This window comes from Stegodyphus dumicola, chromosome 5, assembly GCF_044657685.1.
Source record: "Stegodyphus dumicola isolate Sdum_Otavi_A_Nest chromosome 5, ASM4465768v1".
Classification (NCBI taxonomy): Eukaryota; Metazoa; Arthropoda; class Arachnida; order Araneae; family Eresidae; genus Stegodyphus; species Stegodyphus dumicola.
In genome coordinates, this window is record NC_140772.1 from 202,600,989 (window position 1) to 202,613,283 (window position 12,295).

The 12,295-nt window shown below is 29.0% G+C and overlaps 1 protein-coding gene across 4 annotated transcripts in view; it reads left to right on the forward strand.

Annotated features, from left to right (window-relative positions):
- LOC118187679 (cGMP-specific 3',5'-cyclic phosphodiesterase-like) overlaps nucleotides 1–12,295 on the forward strand; it is an 883,923-nt gene that overhangs the window by 865,431 nt on the left and 6,197 nt on the right. For all 4 annotated transcript variants that reach the window (XM_085817555.1, XM_085817557.1, XM_085817554.1 and 1 more), the window contains 6 exons: nucleotides 832–939; nucleotides 1,097–1,206; nucleotides 3,727–3,814; nucleotides 6,207–6,307; nucleotides 8,410–8,487; nucleotides 9,988–10,126. In XM_085817555.1, coding sequence (XP_085673681.1) covers nucleotides 832–939; nucleotides 1,097–1,206; nucleotides 3,727–3,814; nucleotides 6,207–6,307; nucleotides 8,410–8,487; nucleotides 9,988–10,126 — 624 coding nt within the window. The remainder of the gene's footprint in view (nucleotides 1–831; nucleotides 940–1,096; nucleotides 1,207–3,726; nucleotides 3,815–6,206; nucleotides 6,308–8,409; nucleotides 8,488–9,987; nucleotides 10,127–12,295) is intronic.

The window sequence follows — 12,295 nt, forward strand, 5'->3', positions numbered from 1 at the left end:
TCTGTTTGAAAACTTTACATAAATATATACATTGCTACTTCTTTAGCTATTTAACTTACTTTTAGAATACTTATGATTTGATTTTAAAAGTTCGAACAAAGATTCTTTCTTTAAAACACCTTGAAGGAAACCTTCTTCAAAGTGTGCATTATTTTCAGTTCATAGATTTAGTATCCTGACAAAATAGAAAGTACTGTTATTTAAAGAAATGTTTGATGCTGACCATGTGTGCAAATTATCCAGTTAAATAAATGCATGGTTATGTCACGAATAATAAAGTTTTTCTTCATTAAATAAAAGCACAACTCTCTATGTATCATACATTGAAAAAATATGGTAGCAGATTTATGTTCTTGCATTTTGCTTTGCTATTTTGAATGCCTCATTTAAGGGTATATCTTTAATTTCTGAGGAACTCATAAACTTGCATGCATGTTGAATTATTTCAGGATTGAAAAGCAATATCTGCAAATTAAGATGAGATTCTCTTTCTATTTAACCATATGATTTTGACATTTATCAATTTAAAAAAATTTTGAAATTTTTGAAATTTTAATGGCAAACTCTCCAAGAGGTTTAAATTGTAAGTTAAAGTTTTCATACTGGAATTTTTGGGAGGGATTTGAGAGTTAACTTTTATCACAAGAGGCATATTTCTGGGAATATGGGTTGCATTTGTCAATATGTGAGAAGTATTTTCTGCTAACCTTAGAACAATGACTTGCAGTAATTCCCTAGCATTTGTAATTAAGGAAACCATTTTGTCATATTCTACAGGGCAAATTCAAATGTGATATTTTCAAATTAATTCTTCTTATTTCTAATTTCTAGGTCATGTGTCGATGGATCCTGAGCGTCAAGAAAAATTATCGTCCTGTAATTTATCATAACTGGAGACATGCATTAAATGTTACACAGACTGCTTTTGCAATGCTTATGGTAATTTTAAACCCATTTTTAAACATTTAAATTATACTGAACTGTTTTAAATTTCTGTTGTTTCTCAGTAATGAATAGTAAGGAAGATATTATTTTAAGTATTTCGAATAAGTTTTCTTGGAGCCTGTGTAATTTATAAAAGGATGAATCTTTTCAGACAGGAAACATGAAGGAAATGTTGTCTGATATTGAAACAATGGCCCTGTTAGTTGCTTGTCTCTCTCATGACTTAGACCATCGAGGTACAAATAATTCTTTCCAGACTAAGTAAGTAAATCAAAGATGTTGACTTTTAAAGCATAAAACTGTTTTTTAAAGAAACTGGAATTCAGAAATAGTTGACTATTTTTTCAGTAACCTTCTTATAAAAAGTTATTTTTTATTAAATTATGAACATATAATATTAAAATTCCTATATGCGTTAATGTTTTATACCCTTGAAATTTCAGTTAACATAACAAAACATTTTGTATGTTGGATTATTTGTTTTAGCATATCCTGATAACTGAAATTCATTAAATATAAAATTGCCTAGCTTATCAACAGGCTGTGCAAAATAAATGGATTCACTTTTATTCTTAATAACATTTAATTATTACAAAGAACATGGCACAAAAACATATAGTTGTAGACGTGAGTATGGGTATGAGCTTTTGTGCACTGTGCATGCTCAGATGGCAGTGAGAAGCATGTCTGTTTGCTACTGGAGTTCAAGAACATGAGCCACTTGATGATGTCACTGCTTTTGAGCGGAGCCTCAACAGCAGCTCTTCATCTTTGCTCCCTGTGGTGGATTTAACGTGAGTTATAGTCCACCACAAGCATAACTGTCTCAGGTGTGTAGTATGTCCCAGTTAAAGAATATGCAGAATAATGAAATATTACCTTGAAAAATATTTTATGTACTCTATTTGTTTGTGTCATCATGGAGGAAATCTTTCCAAGTTCTTCCTATAAACATCCAGTGTGTACACCAAATAATAACCTATTACAGTAGAACTCCAATTATCCGAATTAGTTGGGACCATACCCCATTCGGGTAATCAAAAATTCAGATGATTGGATTTTTTCCAAAGAAAGGTTCTACGTACACTTTAATTACCGTATTTGCCATCGTATAAGCCTATAAGATGCACCCCCTTTCTTATACACATTTTTGAAAGGTAAAACTTTATTACTGATCATTATAATGAATTTACAGCATTTTAAATATAAAGTAATACTTTCTGCAAACACCCAATCTATCTGGGAAAGAACACCTTTTAAGAACATGCTTTGTCAAAACCCAGACACTCATCTCCAGAGGTAAATGAAGAGTCACTTGTAACTTCCTCTAAATCAGCATCCGAGTCCTCATACAATATATTGTCCTCTGAACCATCCAGTGTTTCCATGTTCTTTAGCATACGCTATAAAACGTAGCTTGTGTGCTGTGTTATAGCAATGCCAACTTTGTTTTTGAGCCATAACTTGCCAAAAAATTTAAGAAAGTTGAACCGTAGAAATTTCACACACTTAAAAGTTGTTCACAAAAATTGGAAAGTTTAAACAAATCTAGCTGTGATTGTCGATGATAATGCATGCACATTCGCTGAACTCTACGTAACTGTAATATTTCCACACTTCGCAAGGAAACAAGAAGATCGCATAACTCTGAATAGAGGAAATTTGCAGAAATAAAATATCGACGTATAAGACACAGCCCTTTTTTCAGACCTGTTTTCAAAGAAAAAAAAAGTGCATCTTATATGCCGCCAAATACGGTAATTACTGTATGTACTGTATGTTGAAAATGGAAGAAAAGAGCTATTTTTAAAGAAAAAAAAGGTTTAAATTAAGTGAAAAAAAAGGCAACACTTTTACGTACATGTTATATAGCGTACTGTACAGTACTTGCAAGTGCTGAAAGTCATTTCTTGCTAAACATCTCCGTCAAAGTAAGCTGTTTGATGGACACTGTGCCTGCAAAATTTCTTAGCCAGCCATTACTTGCTTTAAAGGATGAACAACCAAGCTTCTAAGCTTCTTAGGTTTTTTTAGCTTTTTTACAAAGAATCGTATCCAAATTTCGGTTTCCCTAGAACGTTGCTTCAAAAACCACTTGAAAACGACATTTCTTGAATTTTTGTCTGCTGCCTTCATTGATTTTCTTGAAGAACTTCAATCTTTGTTTTCAAGCAGTGACACGAAGTTTAAAAGTGTAGGTTTACATCTTTTAATGTATGAAATTGTTGATTGTCCAACACTATGCTTCCCTCTTAATTTGTTTCTTAAATTCTGAAAGTGATTCGGATAGTTGGAGTTCAGATAATTGAAGTTGTACTGTACTGATAAACATTAAAATGAATTATTATATATAAATTCAAATGTGTGAATAATTGCTAAATAAAGATTGTTGAGAAGTTATTCTTTTTAATTAACTTATTTATAAAACTAGCAGTTATTAAGTTTTATTAAAACAATTTAATTGGAAGTGATTAATTTTAATTCCAGTTTAACTTACTCAGAGCTAAATCGCTACTATTGTGCAAATCTGCTAATGTGATTCATGTGTGAATTTCAGCAAGTGCATTTCATTGAATAAAACAAAAAAATTAAATATTATTGTGTAAATTCATATAGCTTTTAAAGTTATTTTCATAATCTTAATTTTGCCAGTCAAGTAATTGATTTTACTTCTTTCATTATGTCTTCATAGTAACAGAACTGTGGTTTTTATTTTTTTAATAATTTTTTTAACATACACAAGATGTTACTTATATTTTTTATTTATTTCTTTTCTTAAAGGATTGAATCCCCCCTGGCCATTTTATACAGCACTTCTACAATGGAGCATCATCATTTTGACCAGTGTGTTATGATACTGAATAGTGAGGTTTGCATCTCATTATCTTTTACCAATTTATTATGCACTTTAAAAAGGCACTTTATGAAGCAAACTGATGCAATACTTTTGAAAGAAAGGTCAATGTCTTAATAATATTTAATATAAAAAATCATACTGGTATACTGGTAATAATATTTAATATAAAAAATCATACTGGCAGTTTAGAGAATAGGGAACTTGGAAAATTCCTTTTTGAATAATTATAAGAGAAGGTTAACTAGCATCTGAAAATAATTAGTCATTGGACGTTTTGAAATATTAAGTGGGCACTTTCATATTGTCATTTCACAATCGTATTGTGAAAAGTGATACCTAGAGCCATCAAATTTTGAATAATGTAGTCCAGCATCGGAATATGAGCACCTGAAAGCCAGAACCTTGAATTTCGAATTTGTTTTATTATCTATTTTATATATTTTAAACTTTAACAAATTTTTTATTAAGAAAATAATTTCAAAGCGAGCTGTGACAACACACTGTATGGAATAAAATATTTTTATTTCCAGTGCATGAGCCTGTCTATTGGAAACTCTAAAGAAACATTGTTTTTAAATTTTTTTAGCCCAAATGCTCTCAAAACATGTATGTGAGTGTGTAAAGAGTTTGGGAACAACTTTTGGGCATAATATAAAATCTGAAAACTTTCAGATATTTTTAATGCAGTTTTTTTTTTTTTTTTTTTTTTTTTTTCAAGCCCAAAGATCATTGGCCCAGGAGGACTATTAATTTCATTTTGGCATTTTGCCTTAATTCACTATAAATGTCGGTTCACTTTTCAGATAGTTGCACCAAATATTAGAGTCTTGTGGTATATTTAAAGAAATTAAATAATGAAGAATTTGCATAAATGTATGTAAATTTCTTGCATTGTGATAAAACAACGGTACCAGAGCCATCAAATTTTGAATAATGTAATCTTCCCCTGAATATGTGAATCTGGAAGCCCAAAATTGGAATTTGAAATTTGTTTTATGATCAATTTCATATTTTGTAACACTATTATTGTATTTATTTATTTTTATGAATTTTTGATTAACAAACTCAAAGATTTCAAAGTGAGCAATGGCAACACTGTACGGAGGGAAAAAAAACATTTTCATCTCCAGCGGTCGAGACTGTGTATCCGAAATTCTAAAGAAATGAGCATTTTAAAATTAGTTTGGGATATTGCTGTTGAATTTAATTTTGTGTTGTAAGTGTGAAGAACATGATATTTAATAAATAAAGGTAGCACACAAAACGTTAAAAAAACACTCCTCTGGGCGTAATATAAAATCTGAAAAGTTTCAGATTTTATTTTTTAAAATTTGTTTTAATTTTTTTAAATTGATTTATTATTTTAAATTGATTATTATTAGTTATCCTCGCAGGAAGGAAAATTTCTGTTCTTAAATGCGCGGTAAGTGACAGCGAGTACAATAAGAGTGACATACTGAGATTATCTGCTCAAGCACGTTCTATACATTGTCTTCCCACAGTATCCACTAATGGGGGGAAAGCATAACCAGCAACTTTACATTCATCCTTAGGAGTCAGATTCAGGAATCATTTTACTCCTGACACACATCCGCTTGATGACTATAATTATATCAGCAGAGAGCCATGGTCAAAGAGAACGTTCTCTGTCACCAAGATTCCAATCATTTTTTGTTTCCACCCACTCATACAGTCATTCTGTTTCGCCCCGGAATTTTCATCAGCTATACTTTAAGTATATTTAATTTTTGTGATGATAAAAGAACTTCCACACCCCCCTTACAATCAGACCTTAAATTGGGCTAGTGCTTATTAGTTTTTGTAATAAATCATAATTCTAGCCGGAACGCACCAGAGCCCTGAATAAGATAGCTGCGGCACTTCTTTTATGTAATTGAATAACAATTTCAGTAGAAATTTTATCTCGAAAATTTTATTTTAACAATAAAATTATATTAAAAATTGCGTATTAAATTTCATTTTATCTCTTTACATTTTATTTAATTTTAATTATTTAATAATTATCAATTAAATATATAATAATTATTGATTAAATAACAATTTATAAACATTAATTAAATAGCTATTAATTAAATTGATAATAATTAACTATTTAATTTTAAAATTATTAATGAGTTTAATAGTCATTTTATTTATTTATTTACTCTTGTTCCTCTTTGCTGACGGTCTTCCATAGGGCTCTGGCGCTTCTAGTCTTAGAAATAAACCCTGTACATATTAGACATAGTTTTGTATTCATTTAAAAGCTAAAAAATACCTGTGTTTTTTAAAGTTATTATTTTAATATTTGTAAATTAATACCAGTAAACAATTTCATCTCGTAATTTGGTGTATGTTAATTTTTGACTTTGTGTAAATAATTTTAATTTAATATTTTTAACAGGGCAACAATATATTCCAGTCTTTATCACCAGAAGAATACAGAAGCATTATTTCTATTGTTGAATCAGCCATCTTGTCCACAGATTTGGCTCTTTATTTCAAGTAATTTTTTTTAATATATTTTTCATTATAATAACTAATTATTTATGTTTCCTTGATTTTTGATTACTAACTTGAAATATGTCAATTACCAAATTTAAAAAATAAAAAAAAAAAAAAGAATATAACCAATAAAAGTGTGGCAGCTACAGAACCATCATGAGATATGGCTGGCAGTCGCCACAGTGGTAAACAAAAATCACGATTGATCCACATTGTCACAAAATTTTTAATTTTTTTCTTTAATGTTAGAATCTTTAAATTATTGAATTAATTTTTGGCTGTACACCTTGCACAAAGAAAGGGGGGGACAGTTCTGTATCTCCTGTTCCACTGGACTAATTGTCTAAATTTAATTGGCATTTTCCATGTATTGAAAGCGTGACTTAGGATATGTATTAGATTTATATACAGCATTCTTCTAATATACGTATTCTGACACAAAATCCGACTGTTTCTGATATAACGTACGAATTCTTTTCCATATTTTGAGTCTACAACTCAAATTATGCCAATGTGCCAAGTTTTTTTTTTAAATTGCAGGAGTAAATTAAAAAATTAGCTCTCAAAATTTTAACTTCTCTTTGCTTGTATACAGTGAAAAAAAAAAAAAAAAAAAGGAAAGGAGTTCGCCAAGTGAATTATTCTTGGCGCAAACTGAAAAAAATGTGCCAAGAGAAATTTTTAAATTTCCTACCAAAAATTAATCACCCAAAATTTAATATCTAGGTATAATTTCAGTCGTAGAAGCGAAATCATTGGTATGTTATTTCAGAAAAAGTCCGATTTTGTGTCAAAATACCTATGTTAGAACAATGCTGTATATGAATCTATTATAAATCCTAAGTCACGCTTTCGTGACATGGAAAATGCAAGTTAAATTTCGACAATGGGTCCAATAAAATGGGAGATATAGAACTGCCCCCCCGGCCCCCCTTTTTTGTGCAAAGTATACATATTAATGTTACATTGTTATATTATTTCAAACTCTTAGACAGTTTATTCATAATGTGTTTTATTCATAATTTATGCTGTGTATTATTAAAGCAAAAATGCAGTGTTAGGAAAGAAATTTTTTTAACTAAACATTTATAATAAATTAATCATTTTTTACCCATAATCAGTATCCCTTTTATCAAAAATATTCCAAATATGAAGGATTTGAAATTATTATCTGTCATTCATGCTCAAGAAAATATTTGTATTTGCATTAAAAGTAGTGTAAGCATAAAAATAGTGTTATAATTTCATAAAAAAATCATATAATTATATACTTGATTTATGTAATTGATTTATATATTTGCATATCAACATTCTTTGCTAATTAGGTAAATTGGAAATGGGACCATTGGTGACTACTGGAATTCACACTTTTTAGTTTGCCAATGTATTTTGCTTGACGAAAAAGAAAAATAATTCTCTGTATAAAAATTTAAAGACGTCAAGAAAGAAATCAAGAAGTATATTATTTTTAGAATTGGAGCTATAAAATGAATTTTAAACTTTTACATTTTATGCATAGATACATATATAATATGCAAAAGTTCAACAAATGGACAAAAGCTTAGTTAACTGAAAAGCTGAGGATGTAATCTAAAATAAGCTTAACACTGTATAACATATCTAATGAATGGATTCTGGTTGTAATTCAATAGGTCACAAATGTTAACTTATGTAAAGTAGGCGTTGCCTGAACATAATAAAGGCACAATGTTTTTCTAAATGCTGATTTTAGCATGACCATTTTAGTCATAGTTTTGTGCACATCTAAGCTAAAAATTTGATACTGGTTTAAATCGGTAATTAACATAAGTTTGGTTATTTCTTCATGAGAGAATTACTCAGATATGTTATTAATATGCTAGGTTTTAATGATATGAGCTATTTTATTTCTGTTAGATAAATTTTATAATAATCACATCATTATCCATTTATCAGAAATTTCTCCGAAACTTTAAATATATGTATTTTAATAATGTTCCGTTATATGAATTTTATAGTAATCACACACACACACGTACACATATATATTTATTAGAAATGTGTTTGAAACTTATGATATATCTAGTCTCAGTCATTTATTTATTGTATTCTTTCTGTTTCAGAAAGAAAGATGCATTCTTAAAGCTAGTAAATACTGGTGAACCAGATTGGAAGAATCCACATAACAGAGAATTGTTAAGGTGAGTTATATTTATAATAAATAATTAAGCACAATATTTTCCCTTTTTTTGTTTCTCTTTAGAATATTGTGTAAATTTCCATACAGATTTTGAGTGATTTTTACACTATGACCTCTTTGTGAAGCAGAATTTTAAACTAAAATTATGAGAAAGAAATCTTAGAAGTCGCATTGTTTATCATAGTAACTTTAGACAATTGCAATAATTTGAGGAGAAAATGAAATATTCATTCTTGCTATCATCAGCAATCAAATTGATGCATTTATAATGATTAATTATTACAAAATAAATAAATTAAACTGATGAGAATATAAATGAAATTTTGCTGAAACTAAAGCATTGTCGAAATTCTGCACGTAAAATTAAATAGCCCACTATATATCCATGTACATACATGTACACTTACTAAGAGAGGGAGCAGGCTGCCTCTGATCAGGAAGGGCCTCCAAAGAACCTTAAGTTTTTAAGTATATGCACCTGTATATAGAAATATGAAAAAGGGACTTTGAATTCTAAGAGGATGATTACATATCATCCTCTTTGTAGTGTTTATGTTTAAAAGTTTAATGTTAGATGCATTGTTGCTATGATTTTATAAGATATGAGCAGTTTTTCACCTCTTTAGCCTTACAGTTGCATAGCATATCACACTATTGGTTTAATTTAACATCCTGTTTAAATTAGGAAACTGTTTGTTTCATATTATAATGTGTTATCAATAAATACAGTGTATAAATTACTGGTATGTGCTGTATTTGGTACTACATGTTGATGTTCAATTTGGTCATCATTTGAAAAGCACGTGTTTTTCCAGATGTACAGTTTATGTGTGTGCATTTATAGAAGTAAAGTTTAGTGCAGTAATGTGATACTGTCACAGATGAAAGAAAGCAATGTAAAGACGTGAAATTCTGTTTAAAACTTGGGAAATCATCAAATGAATGTTACAACATGCTAACAAGTGAATGTGTTTGCCAACATCCAGTGCAATGTGAACAGTTTTCTAAGATTATCAACATTTAGTGCAGCATAAACACTGAATTCAGCTGTATCCCACAGGTTGCCATCTCTCAAAGTATATGAGATCCCTTCACATGTTTTCAGAAGTGCATAACCATGGGAGGCAATTATTTTTAAGGGCAATAAGCTGTATTTGTGCATACATCTACCCCCTCTCCTGCAGATAAATCATAAAATCATTCAGTGTATTTATTGATGACAGGGTGTGTTGTATAAATATTACGTATCAGAACAGTGAACCTTTTTGACATTAAAAAAAGAAGCTGAATGCTAATGCTTCAGAAGCTGAATGAAGAAAAGTAGGGGATAAATGAAGGGAAAAGAAATTAAGAGGTAAATTGAGATATTAATGAAGGATAAGTGTTTTAGAAGATTGAATTCACCAAGAAGCAACCTTTTAAAAAAAATAGCAAGTGTTTTTAATAATGATTTACACCTTTAGCAGTGTTGTAGTTTAAATTTCTTTATTTATCTCTTTAGAGGCATGATGATGACAGCATGTGACATTTCTGCTATATGTAAACCATGGGAAGTACAGAAAAAAGTTGCAGAGCTTGTAGCTGGAGAATTTTTTCAGCAAGGAGATTTGGAGAAAGAGAGGTTGAAAGAGCAACCTATTGTAAGTTATTTGTTTTACAGTTATAAACTTTCATTCTAAGTAACTGTTTGTTTAAGATTTGCATAGCGATTGAAATATTCCTTATTTTTATTTAAAGTATTCACATGTTTTTTTTTTCTGTTATTATATTTTATCAAACTTTTCCTCCTTTTTCATTCTATATCTCATTTTATTTTTTATTGTTGTATACTTGGTTGTAATTTTTTATAACAAATTATAAAAACTGGAAGTAGATTTTTTTAAATATATTTGGCTATATAATATTTGGCTTTTCCACAAAATTGACTTATTTCTTTTTTAAAACTAAATACATTTCAAGTAAAATTATTATTAGGTTAGCTGTTATTACTATATATTTGGCTATATAATATTTGGCTTTTACACAAAATTGACTTATTTCTTTTTTAAAACTAAATACATTTCAAGTAAAATGATTATTAGGTTAGCTGTTATTACTACTAAATGATAGTTATTAATTATATAATAATTACATACAAAATAAATGCAAAATTTAAGGATTCATTTGTGTTAGCTATACACTATTTATCACAAAGATAGCTAGGCAAAGATATGCTGACCAAGCATTTTGCATTATATTTTGCTAAACATTTGTTGAGTATAAACTACTAAATAAATTTAAAAAGCTTACAAATTTGAAAAAAATAAACTTACAAATTTGGAAAATTTTCAGTTATGTTCTTTAGTATATACATATGTATTAATGTCACCTATCCTATACTAATTAAAAAATTTCTTTTGGAAGAGATAGCTCCCAAACTAATTACATAGCAATGCATTTTTTTAATTATAGTGTGTTATTTCTTAAGTCTATATTTTTATATTTGAATATTTTCTATGCATATTTCCATATTAAATAGTTTAGTATATAGTAGCATAGAGGGTGTTTACACATTTTTATATCACTTTGGAGCTGTTTAATTAATGTTTCAAATGTAAAGAATATTTTTTGGACATTCGAGCTGACAGCTTTTTTCCTGGACTGATCATGATTTCCGTAATAGAAAGGACGTTTTGTAAAATTTCCAATTTATTGACTTTTATTTTTCTTCCACTACTTTCCATAATCTAATGTAGTAGGTTTGTGCTTAAAAAGAGCTTTTTTCAAGAGATTAAAGGCAGAACAGTTCTTAGATAAAATACTGGAACTTTGCAAGGATACATTGAAAAGGTATATATGCAATACCTGTATCAGTCTTCATTTTTTTCAAGCAATGCAGTTTTACTTTCCAAACTATGACTTGTTGTTTTGTCTTGAAGAAGTTTCATTCTCTGAAAATCATTGGAATAAAGGCATAGAATTTTGTCTATAAATATAGGGCATAAAACTTTCTCTTGATAGTACATTGAACTGATTTTAACATTTTTCCACTCTTCTTATTTTTAACTTCCCATTGTAAGAGAATCCTGCAACAATCATAAACCCCTTATTGAAACTTTCTTTGCATTGATGGAATCAGGCTTGTACTCTTTTTTTCTCTTTGGTTTCAATAATAAATAGACCTTTTTTTGTTGCAGTTGTTTAGATAAACTTTTGCTTCAGTAAGGGCCATAATGTATTTATATTTATCTCTTGCTGAACAGTTTCATACAAGGTTCTATAAATTGTTCTGCTTTAAGCATGAACTTACCACATGGCATGCCAAAAGCTGGTGAATATTATGTGTCTTAACTCTTTTAAATTGTAAATCTTGGTTTATTGTTTTATTTGCTGTAGCTACACATGTATTTAAAGACTTTGCAATTTATTTCCGTGTCTGCAGATTTGCTATCGTTGCCAACGATTTAACTTTAGAAACTGTATGTATTTTTTATGGATATTGGTTTGGAGTCTTCTTTTAATTCAGAAATAATTATTGACGGCTTTGCTGTTGTATGCTGCTTATTTTGCACTTAGAAATTTTAATACCATGTCTTTTACAACATTTTTAAATTATGGAACTGGAATATTTCTCTTCGGAAAGTGCAAAAAGATATCCTAAAATACATACTTTGTTTACATGCAACGTTTTAAAAGAAGAATAAATTTTAAAAAGTAGCAGATAATATTTGTGACTTCAAATAATAAGCCATTGCATGAAATGTTTATTCCAAAATGTCTGCATTTTTTTAAGTTCTGTATCGAAATCGTTCTAAAAATGTGTAAAAACA